Source organism: Triturus cristatus, chromosome 7 (genome assembly GCF_964204655.1).
Source record: "Triturus cristatus chromosome 7, aTriCri1.1, whole genome shotgun sequence".
Lineage (NCBI taxonomy): Eukaryota > Metazoa > Chordata > Amphibia > Caudata > Salamandridae > Triturus > Triturus cristatus.
Genome location: NC_140590.1, coordinates 1,345,063,776 through 1,345,084,036, shown reverse-complemented (window position 1 = coordinate 1,345,084,036; position 20,261 = coordinate 1,345,063,776). Strand labels below are relative to the sequence as shown.

Genomic DNA, 20,261 nt, shown 5'->3' with positions numbered 1-20,261 from the left:
ATGGGGATAGATGCAATTTTTGATGTGGTACCACTGACAGTTGTAGTAGCGTGGTGTACCACGGCTGCCTGGCCCACGTCGGAGCTACCAGAATGAGTGTGAGGGAGTGCTGTTGTAGCTTCCTGACCACTAATGGAATTAGTGGGAGAGGTGGAAAGGCGTATGCAAATCTGCCTGACCAGTTCATCCATATCGCATTGCCCTTGGACAATGGGTGTGGGTATCTGGCGGCGAAGCTTGGGCATTTTTTGTTTGGGAGGGTGGCGAAGAGGTCTATCTGAGGATGCCCCCACTGTTGGAAGAATGGGTGAAGAACTTGTGGATGCAGTTCCCATTCGTGTAGTTGTTGTGTTTGTCTGCTGAGCAGATCTGCCATGGTGTTTTGTACGCCTGGAACGTGCTGTGCCAGGAGAAAGATGTTTTGGGGAATTGCCCATCTCCATATGCTCTGGGCTAAGCGGGAGAGCTGGGGAGAGTGTGTCCCCCCCTGTTTTTGTATATAATACATCGCAGTCATATTGTCTGTGCGAATGAGGACTGCTTTGCCCGAAATCTGTTTTTGGAAAGATTTTAGGGCTAGAAAGATCGCCAAGAGCTCCAGGTGGTTGATGTGGAGCGATTTTTGCTGTGGCGTCCATAGACCTTGCATGGTGAGGTGTAGGAGATGCGCTCCCCAGCCGGAGAGCGATGCGTCCGCTGTTAGAATCACCTGAGGAACCGGGTCCAGGAACGGCCGCCCTTTGGAAAGGTTTGTGGTGTTCCACCACTGCAGAGAGTGATGTGTGCGGCCGTCCACCAACACCAGATCCGTCAGCTGACCCTGGGCCTGGTTCCACTGTTGTGCTAGGCACTCTTGAAGTGGACGCATGTGGAGTCTTGCATGGGGCACTATGAAGATGCAAGACGCCATCATTCCTATGAGCTTCATAAACACTCTTGCTGGAAGAGAGTGTTGAGGAAGGAATGTTTTGCGTAAGGCTTGAATGCTTGTGATTCTGGCTGAGTTTGGATAGGCAATACCCTTGGAGGTGTCTATAGTGGCCCCGAGATATTGCTTTGTGTGAGATGGTATGAGGTGGGACTTTTGGTAGTTCACCGTGAAGCCTAGCTGGTGGAGCAGTTGGATGGTGCTGTTTGTATGCTGCACACATTGGTCGTAGGATGCGGCTTTTATCAGCCAGTCGTCCAGGTAAGGGAAGACGTGAATGTGTTGACGTCTGAGGTGTGCTGCTACTACTGCTAGGCATTTGGTAAACACCCGCGGTGCGGTGGTGACCCCGAAGGGGAGAACCGTGAATTGGTAATGTTGTCCGTCCACCACGAACCTGAGGTATTTCCTGTGAGAGGGATGTATTGGAATGTGAAAGTATGCGTCTTTCAGATCCAAGGTTGTGAGAAAGTCTCCCTGGCAGAGGAGTGGGAGGACTTGCTGTAGGGTGACCATGTGAAAATGGTCTGAGTGTATGTAGGCATTTAGAGGCCGGAGGTCGAGAATGGGTCTGAGGGTCCCGTCTTTCTTTGGTATTAAGAAATATAGGGAGTAGACCCCTAGATTTTGTTGATTGACGGGGACCTGCTCTATAGCGTGTTTTTGGAGGAGTGAGAGTACCTCTTGTTTGAGCAGTGTGGAATGTTCTTGAGACATTGGACGGTGCCTTGGTGGGATATTGGGTGGGGTAGATGTTAGTTCGAGACAGTACCCTGACCGAATGATTTGGGTTACCCATTTGTCCGATGTTATGGACTCCCATACGTGGATAAAGTTTTGTAGTCTGCCCCCGACCGGAGTGGAATGGTCTGGGGGGAGCGGAGGGGAGTCATTGTGCGGGGGGGGGTGGCAGAACGGGTGTTGTTGGTTTTGCCCCTGCCGTTATTGTTGTTACCCCTGTAACCACCTCTCTGATTGCCCTTTGAAAAGGTATTTTGAGGAGGGGACTTGTAGGAGGTAGAGGCGTTATCGGTGGAGGAGCCTCTGCCTGTGCCACGAAAGGACGAGCGTCGAAAGGAACGTTTGGAGGCTTGTGTTTGGAGTGCCCCCATAGACTTTGCTGTGTCTGTGTCTTTCTTCATCTTTTCGAGCGCTTCGTCTACCTTTGGCCCAAAGAGTGTTTCCTGGTCAAAGGGGTGATTGAGTATGGATGCCTGGACTTCAGGCTTGAAACCTGAGATCCTGAGCCAGGCGTGGCGACGAAGCAGGACACTGGTATTTATGGCCCTAGAAGCAGTGTCGGCTGCATCGAGGGCACACTTAATGGAGGTGTTTGTAATTAGTTTACCCTCCTGTATCAGGTCATGAGCCTTGTGCTTGTATTTTTCTGGAAGGTGCTGCATAAGAGCCTCTAGTTCGTCATAGTGTGCTCTATCATATCGCGCAAGCAGTGCTTGTGTGTTTGCAATGCGCCACATGTTTGCAGCTTGGGAGGCGGTGCGTTTACCAGACGCGTCCAGAAGTTTAGATTCTTTGTCTGGCGGTGGGGCATCTCCTGAGGATTGGGAGTTAGCCCGCTTTCTAGCTGTGGAGACAACTAGGGAATCTAGGGGAGCAGGGCCCTTGATGTAAGCAGGGTCTGTGGGTGCCGCCTTATACTTCTTCTCTATTCTAGGGTTCAGTACTCTGGCTCTGACAGGGTCTTTGAACACCTCTGTAGCGTGCTTGGTAACACCCTTAAGCATGGGTAAAATGGAAGTGGATTTGTCTTGTATATCAAATGTATCCAGTAGGAAGTCTTCTTCTACTGGTTCACTGTGCATGTCCACCCCATGGTAGTGTGCTGCTCTCTGCACTAAATGGTGAAACCCTAAGGAGTCCTCTGGAGGAGACGGTCTTGATGGGTATAAGTCGTCCTGAGGTACATTGGGTATATCAGGGTTATTGTAATCTTCCCATGGATCTGGGGTCCCTGGTGGAGTGGGATCCATTGGGGCGTCCGCCGGGTAATTGTCCGGATCCCCATCATCCGGATCTGGGGATGGGGTCGGATCGTAGTGAGGTACAGGTGGCGGAGACCTGTGAGGTGGAGGTGGTGGAGGAGGTGGAGGGGGTAGGGGAGGCGGTAGTGGGGAGGGCACTCTGAGGGGAGAAGTAGAAGAGTCCTTCCTTTTGGGTGGAGGAGGAGGAGCCGGAGCATCAAGGCGTCTTTTCTTGGTAGTTAAAGTCAAAAGCCCAGTCTTAGGATCTTTGGACAAAGTCTTTTGTAAAGGGTCTGGTGTAAACAGAGCCAATGGTGTCGAGTCGTCTGTCGGCACCGGTGATTTCGGAACCGGGGGTTTCGATGGTCTGTGTGCGCCATGCTTTTTTGAGGTCTCCGGGTGTTTCGGCGTCGAATGATGTTTCGGCGCCGGAGCATCGGTGCCGACAGATTTGTGTTTGTGTTTGGTCGGCACCGAGTGTCCAGGCTTCGGCACCGGTGGTTTCGGAGTCTAGCTGGATTTTGCAGTCTTCGGTGCCGGATGCTGTTTTTCGGCACCGGGTGTCGGCTGGCTCGATCCCGAGCTGCCATGAGACTTTGGGAGCTTCGACACCGGGCCCGAAGGTGGGGTGATCGAAGTTTTGGTTTTGGTTTTGCCCAGGCCGGCAGGCGAGGGAGTAACCTGAGTCTCTTTGGTTTTCGGCGTGGGGGTAGGAGGGGGCATATTACTCACGGCCCGCTGCGCTGGTGTAATGTCCTCCACGTCGGAGTCGTCGGCCTCGGAAGCGCTGACGACGTCTTCCTCCTGTTCGGTGTGTGTTTGCCCCGAAGCTTCGGCGTCGTCTCCGAAGATGTCCGGTGGAGCTGCGGAGGATGAGTGCGCCATGGTGCGTCGAGCTCTTCGATCTCGGATGGTCTTCTTCGATCGAAAAGACTTGCAGGCGGGGCAGTCTCTAGCCTCGTGTTCCGGAGAGAGGCAAAGGTTACACACCTGATGGAGGTCGGTGTGGGGAAATTTAGACCCACATTTTGGGCACTTTTTGAACGGAGTCCTTTCCATCGGCCGGGACCGGAGTCGCGGAGGGCCCGAAGGCCGGTGTCGATGAACGGGATGGAGAAAGTGCCGCTTCGAGAGATGAAGATGATGAAGGAACTCGAAGAATCGAGGATTTTCCGTCGAGGCTGGAACCGTAGAAGTTCGAAGCCGGAGCACGAAGTATCACATCCGAGCCCGATGGCGGAAAAAAACAATCTGAGGATGGAGCCGAAGCCCATGCGCAGTACGGACCGAAGGAGGAGTCACCAAACTCGTGACTTCCAAAGACTGTCCAAGAAGAAAAACAAACTGCAAACATCCGGGCCCAACACCAGATGGCGATCTATGCTAAGTGTACAATCTGCAGCTCATATGCCTCGAACATAATGTTCCCAAATAGGTACAGTGTGTACAGGGTCCACAGTCCCCAGAGGTTTGGCAGAGGCTAAAGTTAGATATAACCTTACTCTTTAAAGTGGTAGCTTGGTCGAGTAGTAAGGCAGTATCAGAGGACAGTGTAAAGCATTTGTTGCACACACTCAGTCAGCAAATGGTCTCACACATTCCATAATTGAACTCTAGGCCAATGGTTCATATAAAAAATATATGGTTGTTTTATTTTAGAACCAACAAAAGGTTTCAAAATATACTTTCTCAGAATGAGATGCTTTATTTAAATACTTTGCAATAGGCAATTGACTTATGAAGATAATAGTTAAAGTTTTGTTGCAATAGGCAACACAATTTCAAACACAATAATACATTGAGCTCAATGTGAGTTTTAAGTTATGTGCAATTGATTACTTTTCTAACTCCAGGACTGGATCCTAGATTCAGTCCTGGGACAGTTCTTGGAAACAAGTGAGTAAATTCGTTTTAGTTACTGTTGTGATTTTTAAGCAATATTTTGCTATTTTAAAAGTTGACACTTAAAAGCTTTTTCTGATCAAATTACCAATGTTATCCTATGGAAGGAAATTCACTTAGCAGGTAAGTGGGGTCATGGTTACTTTTGGCCAATTGGGTTTAGGCTTCAATGCAGTTTTAGGGAAGGAACATAGGTCCTGGGTACCTGATCAACTGGAGCCCAGGGCACACTCAGTCAAACTGCATCAGCAATTCAGCAAAAGGGCAACCATGCAGGAAGAGGCCACTTTCTCACAGCTTCACCCTGGGAAAGCTAGCACAAGCAGAAGGGGACTCAAATAAAACTAAGTCCCAAGGTTGCAAAAGTACAACTGACATAATTCAGACAGGAAATCTTGGCAACAAAATCCAATATTAAGCAATCCCTCAGCACAGCCCGACTTAAATTGGCAGAGTATTGTTTCTATATCGAATGCAATAAAAGCAATGGTGCCAATCGGATGTTATCCTCAATATATGGTAAACTCACAGCTTGTTGTGATATAATTCACATAGCTTGAGGGCAGCGATAGAATTCTTTAAAGAAAAGAGTCCTCCACATGTTGCAGCGGAGTGATTTTCATCACTCCTCAAATTGCTGCGCCATATGTCGCAACAGCCTTCGCTTTGGCATCATGCTCAACACTTCTGGAATAGGCCTAGGCCACAGATTCTTCGCAAAATTTAAGACTGCACCAATACTTTTTTTCAAGCAGGGTTAAGGACCATTGCGTTCCATAGGGCTGTCTTGTTATATAAAGGTCTCCATAACCTCTATCCTTCGGTTGGCTATATAAAAACTCAGGGGTTTTCTTTGGGGAATCCCTGCAATAAGCAGATACAATTTGGATTCATTTACATGGAGATCATAGCAAAGTGAACACATAAGGAAGAGTTATGATGGAAATTCAGGTGCCTTGTTTCTGCTAGAAAGGGAGAAAATAGGCTGCAAGCTTACCTGCACAGCTTGGCTCATATGGAGAGGTGGCAGGTAAGAAATATATGGGCTGTACATTGCACCCTGTCCAGTCTGCAGTACAGGGATGGTTGTAGTCGAGTGACTCCGGGGACCAGGGGAGGTCGGCGTGCTTGTTGCTTTGTTCTGAAAATGATAAAATATTAAATATTCAATATAGAACCTGCCGGGACAGCAACACTGTACGTTAAAGAGGCTGACAGAGGCCAAATCAATACAAACACCACAATGAAATACATGACCTTTATGAGAGTAGAGACCTAATGCAGCCAAGTGGTAAGTAGCTCCCATACACATTTAAAAGTGTGATGACAGGCCACAAGCACACATTCTAGACTACAATAAATAAAAGCACTCGAGTGATGTCACACGAAACAAATATGCACGGAATGCTCACCACAGTCAAGAGAGGTTTTGAAGGGTTGAATTCCTTTGCGTTAGGGTTCAAAGTAGACTTCTTCACAGAACTGAAATAAAGAAAAGACACTTCTTAAATAATTAAGCAAACAGCTGAAGAAACCACAATATGCACAGGACTAGGTGAGAAGGCCAAGTGTGTACCCAATGCCAACTCCTGTGAGCGTACAAAAACATCCCGGGAGTGAAACTGCCTCCAGCAACCTTAACATCCTTCCTCCATAGATGAACACAAAATGAGGGATTAAACAGAATTTAACCCTATGACACTCACCACCTACGTCAACAATTTGTGTCACCTGTATGGCCTACTAATGTTCCAAGTCAATACCTATCTTTTTAATCATACTTGGTCCAGCTCTGCGAGATGCAGGTCCCAGGTAACTACCCGGAATAGTCCAAACACGTATGTCCATACTCACTCTAAGGGCTGCTCATCATCCCTGCTTTCAGACTCTATTTTCCTCGAAGGACTGCTTGTCTGGGTCAGACACTCCGAATCCTGGCAAAGTCCCTTCTCCTCTTTAGTGACAGACACGATCTCGATGCTGGCACTGTTACTTTGCACCAAAGCATGTTCTAGTTCCTCTACAACCTCAGAGCTTGTGCTGTCTTCAGGCTGTACTTTAATCTCCATGCTATCCTGGACCTTAGGCACGAAGGGTTGAATGTCAGCCTCCGAAGCACTGCTGGGCTGGAGCTGTAGATACAAAAAAAAAAAAACCATACTTCTTACATACAACTGTTTTCCGGCTTGGAGATATTCTACGGTCAATAGGCATATTTATTCCATCTAGTAATTAAGCCTAGAATAATATCTATTTCATTTAGAAATAAAAACAGAGTATTGACTGTAGGTCCAGTCGAAGTGACATATGAAGACATCATTCTAATCCAAAAGTGTCCCAAAGGGTAGGGACCATTTTCAGATATCCCTCAACAAAGTATAGACCGCAAAAGAAGACGTGAAGCATACAAAAATGCACCTAAGAGTTGTGTGCTAGACTCCTCCTCCATGGAGATGGCACGGTCACATTTGAATATATAATAACTTGAAGAAGTGTTAGAAATAGGTTTTCTAGTTGGCTAGGGTATGAACCTAAGCCAGGCAGAATCCACCCCTCCAGTCAGGATAAGGGGATTACACATCTAAAATAACCCCTTCTCACCCCCCCCTTGGTAGCTTGACACGAGCAGGAAGGTTTATCTCAGAGGCAATGTGTAAACCATTTGCATATAACCAACAGTAATCTACTGAAAACACCACAAAAGGACACCACACCAGTTTCATAAAAATATCCAATATTGAAATGTGTAAAATAAGGCAAAAAAGATAAAAATACAACATACAGTAATCCACAATACCAATAAAGCAAAAATAGACTTTATATACAGTTCCTTGAAGTTGATAGCTCCATCTGGGGCTATCACAGCATCGTGAGCAAATCCAACAGTCCTGGTTGGTCGCGGCGACGCGGCTCAGATATTATTGGGGAGACCAATGAAACGGTACCTTTGGAGATGCAGGGCTTTTAACCTTGTGGTGAGCTCTGGGGTGGAGATGGGATTTTTGTGCACGGACTGTGAATTCCAATTGATAAAGAAGACTTATTGAAATTTGAGTGTGTTATTGTCAGAAGCTGGCTCTGTATATACTATACAAAAGAGAGGTAGTGTGCGCAGGGAGTCCAGTGGAACCCAAAAGGTAGGCAGAGGTAAAGTAGATAACATCTCACTCTATTTGTGGTAGTGTGGTCGAGCAGTAAGGCTTTATCAGAGGACAGTGTTAAGAATTTGTTGTACACACTCAGTCAGCAAATTATTTCACACACTCAAAGACTGAACTGCAGACCATTTGATTTTGTATAAAAATATTCTTTTAGTTATTTTATTTTCTAGAACAAAGCAAGCCTGGCAAAGGTAAGCAATACATACTTTACAGTAGCAATGCAGTTGTAACAGTTTGGATAGCAATTATCAATGTACTTTGATTTGATTACAGTAGTGTTACTGATAATGCAGTGCTTTTCAGAATACAGAACATATACTTTGTATAGGACTTTTAGTAAAATGACCAGTAGATTACTTCGCAGATTACTTTTCTTACACAGTGCAGTATACCTGGATACCGAACTGGGACATTTACAGTGAACAGGTGAATAAAAGCGTTTTTGTTATTTAGTACAATTTTGAAAACATTTCTTAGGTTTACCAACTCCACACTTAGAAACTTTTCATAGAAAAACAGTCCATTTTTTCCTATGGAGGAAATGAATATGCTACTTACCAGTATGCATCTGTTCTTGGCATGTAGGGCTGCTGACATTCATATCTGTGCATAGATCGCCGCCTAGTGTTGGGTCCGGATGTTTGCACGTTGTTGTCCTGGAAGAGTCTTCGAAGTATCCTGGGATAGGTGACTCCTCCCCTGGACTACAGTGCGCATGGGCATCCTCTCCATCCTCAGATTGTTTTTCTTCGCCATTGTGGCAGTGATGGAGTAGATACAGAAAGTGATGACCATGCTTACAGTAATTCTGAGAGCTGCAGCTGCTACAGGCGCCGGGGAGGAGGGAGGGCGATATGAATGTCAGCAGCCCTACATGCCAAGAACAGATGCATACTGGTAAGTAGCATATTCAGTTCGAGGCATGTGGGCTGCTGAATTCATATCTGTGCATAGAATACATAGCAGTACCTTCTATTAGCGGCGGCTACCAGTGCCAGCTGCAGCGGTCTGAAAAAGAGTTTTGAGAACAGCCTGTCCTACAGCTGCCTGCTGTTTTGATTGCACATCTACACAATAGTGTTTGGTAAATGTGTGTGTAGTGGACCAGGTGGCTGCTCTACATATATCATGCAAAGGGATGTTTCCCAGGAAAGCCATGGAGGCCCCTAACTTACGTGTTGAGTGGGCTCGTGGGGGAATCGTTAATGTGCGTTTAGCTTTTTGATAGCAAATTTGAATACATTTAACGATCCATCTGGCTATACCTGCTTTGGAGATAGCGTTACCTTTGTGGTGTGGGGCAAAGGCAACGAAAAGTTGTTTAGTCTTCCTAAAGATCTTAGTCCTGTCGATATAGTACATGAGGGCTCTCTTCACATCTAGTGTATGGAGTGCTCTTTCTGCGACAGTTTGTGGGTTTTGAAAGAAAACAGGCAGTTCAATAGTTTGATTCATGTGGAACTGCGATATCACCTTGGGCATGAATTTGGGGTTGGTACGTAGTACGACCCGGTTGGCGTGAACCTGTATAAATGGCTCTTGAACGATTAGTGCCTGGAGTTCACTAACTCTTCTTAAAGAAGTGATCGCTACTAGGAAAGCTACTTTCCAGGTAAGGAATTGAATCTCGCATGAGTGTAGAGGTTCAAAGGGTGGACCCATCAGGCGTGTGAGGACCAAGTTGAGGTTCCACATCGGAGCCGGTGGGTGGCTTGGAGGAATTACTCGTTTGAGTCCTTCCAAGAATGCTTTGATGGCAGGCACTCTGAATAGAGAGAGGTGCTGCCTGTTCTGGAGATCGGCTGATATTGCGGTCAAATGGACACGTATAGAGGTGTACGCCAGATTGCATCGGTATAGGTGTAAGAGGTAACAAATTATGTTTTGGATGGATGCGTCTAGCGGGTTAATGTCATTATTATTGCAATAAATGACGAACCTTTTCCATTTGGCTGCATAGCAAGCTCTGGTAGTGGGTCTTCTAGCTTCCTTAATGATGTCCATACAGTCAGGTGGCAGGTTTAGGTAGCCAAACTCTAGGACTTCAGGAGCCAGATTGCCAGGTTCAGCTGTTGTGGATCTGGGTGCTGAATCTCTCCATGGTTCTGCGTCAAATGCGCGGGTTTGATCCGCAGCCTTTGATGCGGCACCACGGAAAGTTCGAGAAAAGTGGTGTACCATGGCTGGCGTGCCCACGTTGGAGCAACCAGGACGAGTGTCAGTGAATGTTGTCTGAGTTTGCGAGCCACCAGCGGTATCAACGGTGCTGGGGGAAAAGCGTACGCAAATCTGCCGGACCAGTTCATCCATATCGCATTGCCCTGCGACTGTGGTGTGGGAACCTGGCGGCAAAGCTTTGGCATTTTGCGTTTTCGCTTGTGGCGAATAGGTCTATCTCTGGATGACCCCATTGCTGGAAGTACGGTTGGAGTACTGATGGGTGTAACTCCCACTCGTGCATCTGGTGGCTGTGTCTGCTGAGCAGATCCGCCATCTGGTTGTCCTTGCCGGGGAGGTGTTCCGCCATGAGGAACATGTTCCTGTGAATGGCCCACTTCCACATGCTCTGAGCAAGATGAGACAACTGTGGAGAGTGTGTTCCTCCCTGCTTCTGTATGTAGTACATGGCGGTCATGTTGTCCGTCCGGATCAACACGACTTTGTTGCACAAGTGTACTTTGAATGCTTTCATAGCCAGGAAGATTGCCATCAGTTCTAGAAGGTTGATGTGCATCTTCTTTTGTTGTGTTGTCCATAGTCCCTGCACTGTGTAGTTGAGTACATGAGCTCCCCATCCCTGGAGAGACGCGTCCACTGTCAGTATTATCTGTGGAACAGGCTCTTGGAACGGTCGGCCCTTGCAAAGGTTTTGTGGATTCCACCAATGCAGAGAGTTGTATGCCCGACCGCTCACCAACACTAGGTCTTTTAGTTGTCCGTGAGCCTGATTCCATTGACGTGCTAAGCACTCCTGAAGCGGGCGCATATGTAGTCTCGCGTGTGGGACTATGAAAATGCAGGAGGCCATCATGCCTATCAACTGCATGAACACGCGCGCGGGAAGGGAGTGTTGTGGTTTGAACTTGGAAATCAGCATTTGCATGCTGTTGATTCTCACTAAATTTGGCTGAGCTGTGGCCGCCAGAGTGTCTATGGTCGCACCTAGGTACTGTTGTACGTGTGCGGGTTGGATAATTTAGTGAGAACCCCAGACTGTGAAGGAGGTGAATGGTGCGGGACATGTGGCTGGCACATTGCTGGGCTGACTTCGCTTGAACGAGCCAGTCGTCCAGGTAAGGGTAGACGTGTATGTGCTGCCTCCGTAGATGTGCAGCCACAGTAGCTAGGCACTTTGTGAAAACTCTGGGTGCTGTTGTCACGCCGAAGGGAAGGACTTTGTAATGGTAGTGCTGCACCTGAACAGTGAACCTGAGGTATTTTCTGTGTGAGGGGTGAATGGGTATGTGGAAATACGCATCTTTGAGGTCCAGTGTGGCCAGGAAGTCTCCCTGCTTGAGCAGCGGGAGGACTTGCTGTAGGGTGAGCATGTGGAAATGCTCGGAGAGAATGTAGCGGTTGAGGGGTCTCAGGTCTAGTATAGGTCCGAGTGACCCGTCCTTTTTTGGTATTAAAAAGTACAGGGAGTACACCCCCGTACCTTGCTCGTGGACGGGTACGACCTCTATTGCGCCTTTTAGTAGCATACTTAGCACTTCCTGCTGTAAGAGCGTTAAGTGCTCTGAGGACATAGGACGGTGCTTTGGAGGTATTGTGGGTGGAGTTGAGGTTAATTCTAGGCAGTAACCGTGTTTGACAATCTCTATGACCCACCTGTCCGTGGTGATGGAGTCCCACGTGGACAGGAACCTTTGTAGCCTTCCCCCGACAGGTGTTATGTGGTCGGGAGGAAGGGAGAGGGCGTCACTGTTTGTTCTTGGGGGAGGACCTGGTGTTACCGTATCCGCGTCCTCTGCCCTTTGTGCTTGAGCCACGATATCCACCCCGGGTGTTTTTATCGTAGGAACTTTGTGCGTTTCCCTTGTTGTAGGTTTGCTGTGACCCCTGTCCTCTACCTGCTCCCCTATTTCCGGGGCGACGAAAGGAGCTGCTCCGAAAGGACTGCGTTTGGAGAGCCCCCATGGACTTTGCAGTGTCTGTGTCCTTTTTTATTTTCTCTAGGGTGGTGTCAACCTCTGGCCCGAATAAGTAGTCGGGGTTGACAGGCTGGTTGAGGATGTTATTTTGTACCTCAGGTTTGAATCCGGAGATTCATAACCAGGCGTGTCGTCGCAACATGACGCTAGTATTTATGGCTCTGGCAGCTGTATCTGCGGCATCCAGTGCACACTTAATGGATGCGTTTGTGGGGAGTTGTCCCTCCCTGATGAGGAGCTCTGCTCCCTCTTTGAATTGGTCAGGGAGATGTTGGAGTAATGTTTCTAATGTGATGTGTCGTAGTGTGCTCGATCGTAGCGAGCGAGGAGCGCCTGAGTATTGGCAATACGCCATATGTTAGCTGCTTGGGCCGCAACCCGTTTGCCGGAGGTCTCTAGCACCTTGGACTCTTTGTCCGGGGGAGGAGCATCCCCTGTCGTTTGCGAGTGTGCCCGTTTGCGAGCATTCGCAACTACTATGGAATCCAGAGCTAACTGGCCTCTAATGTAGGTAGGGTCCCCAGGTGCCGACCTGTATTTCTTGTCGATCCTGGGGTTTATTACTCTTGCCCTGGTGGGTTCTTTGAAGATGTCCTTTGCTGGTTTGAGGACACCTTTCAACATGGGTAGAGTTTTTATATTCCTTTCTGAGGATGCGAAAGTATCCATGAGAAAGTCGTCCTCGACTGTGTCAGAGTGGAGTTGCACACCATGATTGGCCGCAGCACGTTCAATGAGGGCGTTGAATGCGGCAGTGTCCTCTGTGGGAGATGTTTTCGCTCCATATAGTTGCGGGTCCTGTGTATCCATAGGTGCACCCGGGTCTACAGGGTCATCCCAAGCTTGGTCAGGGTCCTGTTGGCCTTCAGGGTCCATCTCTCCGGGGTAGGGGACGTGGTCACTTATGTAGTCCTCCAAAACGTCTGTTTCGGAGTGTGTGGGAGAGAAGGACTGTGGATCTTGGTAAGAGGAATGGAGAGGTTCGTAAAGAACTGGTTCCGACGCCACTGGCAGCTTTTTCTTAAGCGGGATCCGGTAGGAGTCCAAAGCTGGCTCGGAGGTTATTCTTCTCTTGTGGAGCATCATTCTGCCGGTGTCGGCGTCGATGATGTGTGATGGTGACGTCTCTGCAGGAGAGCGTTCGGCAGGCGTGATCGTGGTGTGGGTGACACGTGTTCTGATTTGGAACAGTTTTGGGGCCGTGGACGGCGGTAGGCCAAAAGTGATGTTGGCCGGTGCCGGAGAGGCTGTTGGAGCTTTTATCGGCTAGGAGCCTGATTTGTCCTGGAGGACTGCCTTGTGTTTGATGCGTTGCAAGGACACAGCAACTGGCCAGACCTGGAGCGCCATCGGTTCTTTGGCGCCGACCGGTTCTGTAGAGGCGGGCGTGGACTTCTTCGGCGCCACTGGGTCATCGAGTCGAGGAGCGGTAGTAGCCGTCGACGATTGTGCCTTTGGTGGTGCTGTCGAAGCGGTGTGAGACGGAGCAGCCAGTTTGACCTTTGTGGCCGGAGCCGATTGTTTCGGTGCCGGGAGCCGAGTAGGTTTGGCGGCACCGAAGGTCTTTTTCCGTGTGTCGGCGCCGACGTCGGCTGCTGCAAGCTCGGCACCGAAGTCTCGTTTGGTGCGGTCGGTGCCGACGGGTTTGGCTGGCGTCGAAGGTGTGGTGGGCTTCGATCCGACCAGCGTCACTTTTGGTTTCGGTTTTTGATGAACCAATACAGCTTTTGGTTTCGGTTTCGAAGAAGGGAAACCAGCCGTTTTGGGTAGTAATGGCTGCCGCTGAATGTCCGAGGCCGGGCCAGAGGGCGGGGCCGAAGAACTGCGGGATAGGTCTTGGGTAAGGCCCGAAGGCGATCCCTCGACCGGAGCCATAGACTGGCGCACTGGGATATCCTCAGTCTGTACGGGTAGGCCTTGCTCGTCACCGGAGCTACTCTCTTCGGCCCCTAAGGCCTCATCGTAGTCTCCTACCTCGGTGCCGGCTTCATCTCTGTGAAAGAGTCGTTCTTCGATGTCTTCCGATCCGGAGTCGTGTTCGGAAGCGGGGCTGGAGGGTAGGTTCTCCACGTCTTCGACATCTTCGTCCTCGGCGCTGAAGATGTTGGTCGGGGCCGGTGCCGCTTGCTGCGCTTCGAGTCTCGCTGCTCGTCGATTCCGGAGAGTCTTCTTGGATCGGAATCTGGCACAGGCCATACATGTGGACTCGTCGTGATCCGGTGAAAGGCATTTGTTGCACACCGGGTGGACGTCGACATGGGGATATTTCGCATTGCATACAGGACACCGCTTGAATGGTGTCCTCGATTCCATCGTCGGTGTCGGGTCGATGGTCGGGTAAGATGCGAAAAAGTTGTTCTTGAAGTTAGTAAACTAACAAAGATACTATCGATACCGATCGGGAACAGTACCGACGCGAACTAAAGGCCTTTTGGCCTGGAAAAAGTTTTTCCTAACTTGAGTCAAGATAAGCACATCCGAACCCAATGGCGGAAAAAAACAATCTGAGGATGGAGAGGATGCCCATGCGCACTGTAGTCCAGGGGAGGAGTCACCTATACCAGGATACTTCGAAGACTCTTCCAGGACAACAACGTGCAAACATCCGGACCCAACACTAGGCGGCGATCTATGCACAGATATGAATTCAGCAGCCCACATGCCTCGAACATAGTGTTATCAGTTAACAGATAAGTACTTTACTGTGGGAGTTGGTATTCTGGGGTTAGACTCAGTGGTCCCCCAGTCAAGGATGCACTCTTGTTACATCCTCAGCAACACTAGGGCAGCCAGGTGCAGAGTGCTGAGGCCCAATGTAATCCAACAGAGGATAGGAGGCCCCCGGTTGGTGGCTGCTGACGAGCAAGCCACTGGGTTGTGGAAGCAAAGCTCCTCGACTTAAGCTCAAGGAAAATGGGGGGTTAGGCCAGCACAAAAGTTGCACCCTCAGCGACACTGGGGTGGCCGGGTGCAGGATGCTGTTTTGGCATCAGGTGCCCTGTGGCTTTCAATGGGGAGTCTCTGATTTGCAAACACACTGCAGGCTCAGGGACGAAGGTCTTCTGGGTGCGACCACCACTTGGAGAGGCAAGTTGGGATGTTGGTGTTTGGTTAGGCACCGTTGGTTGGGCCCCCCCAAGGCCATGGGGTGTCAGGTGCAGGGGTGCTTTTTCAGGTTGGATCTTACCAGCTCCTGGTCGCGGTGGGGGGGTGGGGGGGGGGGAGGACCTTCTGGTTTGAGGCTGTAGGAGTCAGCTGGAGGCTTGAGGCAGGTCAGGGATCACCGGATCTAAGGTCAGGATTGCCGGGGAGACCTCCTCTTGGTGTTGGGCCACTAACTCGGGCCGGGGACGTCAGGTGCAGAGTGGGGCAGACCCATGGATCCTTCTGGCGCTGGAGTATGTTCATGAAAAACCCAGTGTTCACGGGAGACAGTCTTTGGTAGGTACTATGGGTTTCTCAAGGTTGCTGGCTGCAGGACACACGATTTCGCTGGAGCAGTTTCAGGGTGGGGACCGACCAGTAGGGCTGGGACCAAGTCAGTGGGCGTCCTCTTCATGTTAGCTTTGGCACGGCTGTTCGGTCCTTCTGATTTGCCTGAGGAAGCAAGGTGCAGGGGTGACCCTGAATACTCGATTATGGGCGTTACAGGTAGATAAAAAGGTTGGGACCAAAGGCTCCCTTTCTTGGGGTGGGTACACCCCCTATTATGCCATCCATTGGGACCAGTTGCTGAAAGCAGCAACTGGCCTGGGGAAGGTCACAAAGGCAGCAAGCCTTTGAAGCTTTCTCTTCGTGGACCCTGCCCATCCTGGGGGAGGAGGCTTAGCACCTCGTCCCAGGATGTGTATTGTTTCAGGCCCCCCGAGAGAAACAGGCTCTCGACCCAGAGGTCCAGAAACCTGTCTGCTAGTGGCAGCTGAAAGCAGCCACTCAGCCTGGACACTAGTGGTAGGTCGTTTTCCAGGGGGCATCTCTAAGATGTCCTCAGTGTGCATTTTTTTTATTAAATCCCACACTGGCATCAGCGGGGTGCCCTTTAATAAAAGCTGGATCTGAGGGAGCAGGCTTATATTTTTTGTCTATTCTGGGTGTGAGAATACGAGCATGCACGGGTTCTTAAAAAATATCATTGTTATGTCTCATCAAACCTTTCAGCATGGGTAGAGTGTGGCTAGCCCTTTGTGTGTTACTGAGTGTTTCAAATAAGAAATCTTCCTCCATAGATTCTTTGTGTAACTGTACTCCATGATATTCTGCTGCTCTAGCTAGTAACGAATATGCTACTTACCAGTATGCATCTGTTCTTGGCATGTAGGGCTGCTGACATTCATATCTGTGCATAGATCGCCGCCTAGTGTTGGGTCCGGATGATTGCACATTGTTGTCCTGGAAGAGTCTTCGAAGTATCACGAGATAGGTAGCTCCTCCCCTGGACTACAGTGCGCATGGGCATCCTCTCCATCCTCAGATTGTTTTTCGCCATTGTGGCAGTGATGGAGTAGATACAGTGAGTGATGACCATGCTATACAGTAATTCTGAGTGCTGCAGCCGCTACAGGCGCCGGGGAGGAGGGTGGGCGATATGAATGTCAGCAGCCCTACATGCCAAGAACAGATGCATACTGGTAAGTAGCATATTCGGTTCGAGGCATGTGGGCTGCTGAATTCATATCTGTGCATAGATTACATAGCAGTCCCTCCATTAGCGGCGGCCGCCCGTGCCAGCTGCAGCAGTCTGAAAAAGGGTCTTGAGAACAGCCTGTCCTACAGCGGCCTGCTGTTTTGAATGCACATCTACACAGTAGTGTTTAGTAAATGTATGTATAGTGGACCATGTGGCTGCTCTACACATTTCCTCTAAAGGAATGTTCCCTAGGAAAGCCATGGACGCCCCTAACTTTCGTGTTGAGAGGGCTCTGGGAGGAATCGTTAATGTGCGTTTAGCTTTTTCATAGCAAATTTGAATACATTTCACGATCCATCTGGGTATCCTGCTTTGGAAATGGCGTTGCCCTTGTGTTGTGGAGAAAAGGCAACGAACAGTTGTTTTGTTTTCCTAAAATCCTGTGTCCTGTCTATATAGTAAATGAGGGCCCTCTTTACATCTAGTGTATGGAGCATTCTCTCTGCGACATTTTCTGGATTTGGAAAGAAAACAGGCAGTTCAATAGTCTGATTCATGTGGAACTGCGATATCACTTTAGGCATGAATGTGGGGTTGGTACGTAGTACAAACCTGTTTGCGTGAACCTGTTTGAATGTCTCTTGAATGGTTAGTGCCTGGATCTGGGTGCTGAATTTCGCCATGGTTCTGTGTTAAAAGTTTGGGTGTTAGCCGCAGTCTTTGAGGCGGTACCACGGAAAGTTCTAGTAACGTGGTGTACCATGGCTGGGGTGCCCACATTGGAGCAACCAGGATGAGTGTCATTGAGTGTTGCCGTAGTTTGCGTGCCACTAGCGGTATTAATGACGCTGGGGGGAAAAGCGGACGCAAATCTGCCTGACCAGTTCATCCATATCGCATTGCCCTGAGACTGTGGATGTGGAAACCTGGCGGCAAAGCTTTGGCATTTTGCGTTTTCCCTTGTGGCGAACAGGTCTATCTCTGGATGACCCCACTGCTGGAAGTACGGTTGGAGTACTGATGGATGTAGCTCCCACTCGTGCATTTGGTGGCTGTGTCTGCTGAGCAGATCCGCCATCTGGTTGTCCTTGCCCGGGAGGTGTTAAGCCATGAGGAACATGTTCCTCTGAATGGCCCACTTTCACATGCTCTGAGCCAGATGAGACAACTGTGGAGAGTGTGTTCCTCCCTGCTTCTGTATGTAGTACATGGCAGTCATGTTGTCCGTCCGGATCAACAAGACTTTGTTGCACAAGTGTACTTTGAATGCCTTCATTGCTAGGAAGATAGCCATCAGTTCCAGAAGGTTGATGTGCATCTTCTGTTGCTGTGTCGTCCATAGTCCCTGCACTGTGTAATTGAGTACATGAGCTCCCCATCCCTGGAGAGATGCGTCCGCCGTCAGTATTATTTGTGGAACAGGCTCTTGGAACGGTCGGCCCTTGCAAAGGTTTTGTGGATTCCACCAATGCAGAGAGTTGTATGCCCGACCGCTCACCAACACTAGGTCTTTCAACTGTCCTCGAGTCTGATTCCATTGACGTGCCAATCACTCCTGAAGCGGGCGCATATGTAGTCTCACGTGCGGGACTATGAAGATGCAGGAGGCCATCATGCCTATCAACTGCATGAACACTCGCGCTGGAAGGGAGTGTTGAGGTCTGAACTTTTTTTATCAGCAGTTGCATGCTGTTGATTCTCGCTAAATTTGGCTGAGCTTTGGCAGCCAGAGTGTCTATGGTCGTGCCCAGGTACTGCCGTACGTGTGCGGGTTGAAGATGTGACTTTGGATAATTTAGTGAGAATCCCAGACTGTGAAGAAGGTGAATGGTGTGGGATATGTGGCTGGCACACTGCTGGGCTGACTTTGCCTGAACAAGCCAGTCGTCCAGATAAGGGAAGACGTGAATGTGCTGTCTCCTTAAGTGGGCAGCCACTGTTGCTAGGCACTTGGTAAAGACTCTGGGTGCCGTTGTTACTCCGAAAGGGAGTACTTTGAACTGATAATGCTGATCCTGAAGAGTGAACCTGAGATATTGCTTGTGTGATGGGTGTATGGGTATGTGGAAATACGCATCCGTCAAATCCAGTGTTGCTAGGAAGTCTCCCTGACTGAGTAACGGCAGAACCTGCTGGAGGGTGAGCATATGAAAATGCTCTGACAGAATGTATTGGTTGAGAGGTCTGAGGTCCAGTATAGGTCGGAGAGACCCGTCCTTTTTTGGGATTAAGAAGTACAGAGAGTACACCCCTGACCCTCGCTGTTCCACAGGCACGAGCTCTATGGCTCCTTTCTGCAGCATACGGTTTGATTCAAGATATTATTTTGAATCTCAGGTTTGAAACCCGATATTCTCAGCCATGCGTGCCTCCTCAACATCACACTAGTGTTGATTGCCCTCGCTGCAGTGTCAGCTGCATCTAGTGCGCATTTGATGGACACATTTGTAATGAGTTGCCCCTCTCTGATGAGGAGCTCCGCTCCATCTTTGTATTCATCTGGTAGGTGTTCTAGCAGTGTTTCTAGGGTATCGTAGAGTGACCTGTCGTATCGGGCCAGGAGTGCCTGAGTGTTGGCCATGCGCCAGATGTTTGCTGCTTGTGCTGCTATCCTTTTTCCTGATGTTTCTAGCACTTTGGACTCCTTGTCTGGAGGAGGAGCATCACCTGTAGTCTGCGAGTTAGCTCTCTTGCGAGCATTATAAACTACCATGGAGTCCAACGGCAATTGACCCTTAATGTACATTGGGTCTCCTGGGGCTGGTTTGTATTTTTTCTCTATTCTCTGGTTCAATACCCGTGCCCTGGTTGCCTCCTTAAAGATGTCCTTAGCATGTTTAATAACCCCTTTTAACATTGGTAGAGTCTTGACCGTTCTTTCTGATGTGGAGAACGTGTCCACCAAGAAATCCTCCTCCACAGAGTCAGAATGAAGTTCCACTCCGTGATTGGCAGCCGCCCGTTCAATGAGGGCGTTAAAAGCAGCAGTATCTTCAGTGGGAGATGTTTTGATATTATAAAGATGAGTGTCAGGAGCATTTTGTGGGTCTCCTGGGTCATTAGGGTCTCCCCATGCTTGATCTTGGTCTTGCTGTTGGTCATCAGGGTCATTATCCACAGGATAAGTGGCATCAACCTCAATATAGCCCTCTCCTGCATCCGCCTCAGAGTGTGTGGGAGAAAAAGATGGTGGATCCTGATCATAGGTGTGGTAAGGTTCTACAAGCACTGGTGTCGAACCTGACGCCATTTTCCTTTTTAGTGGAATCTTATATGAGTCCAAAGCCTTTTCTGGAACAATTCTCCGCTTGCGGAACAACAGTCTACCAGTGTCGGCGTCGATAAACTGGTCTTGTGAGTCTTCGACATCGGTTCGTTCCGTGGACACTGTTCTTGGTTGTTCGATACTCCTCCTAAGTTCGAACATCTTCGGTGCCCCCGGTGGTGGCAATCCAAACTTGATTGGCGCCGGCGCCGAGCGAGCCGTGGCGACCTTGTGCGGTTCGG

The 20,261-nt window shown here is 49.3% G+C and overlaps 1 protein-coding gene across 4 annotated transcripts in view; it reads right to left on the bottom strand.

The window, feature by feature from the left end:
• The window catches only part of ATXN2L (ataxin 2 like), a 767,539-nt gene that overhangs the window by 344,845 nt on the left and 402,433 nt on the right, over positions 1 to 20,261 (bottom strand). For all 4 annotated transcript variants that reach the window (XM_085618994.1, XM_085618995.1, XM_085618996.1 and 1 more), the window contains 3 exons: positions 6,667 to 6,944; positions 6,225 to 6,294; positions 5,810 to 5,953 (listed from right to left, as the gene is read on the bottom strand). In XM_085618994.1, coding sequence (XP_085475120.1) covers positions 5,810 to 5,953; positions 6,225 to 6,294; positions 6,667 to 6,944 — 492 coding nt within the window. The remainder of the gene's footprint in view (positions 1 to 5,809; positions 5,954 to 6,224; positions 6,295 to 6,666; positions 6,945 to 20,261) is intronic.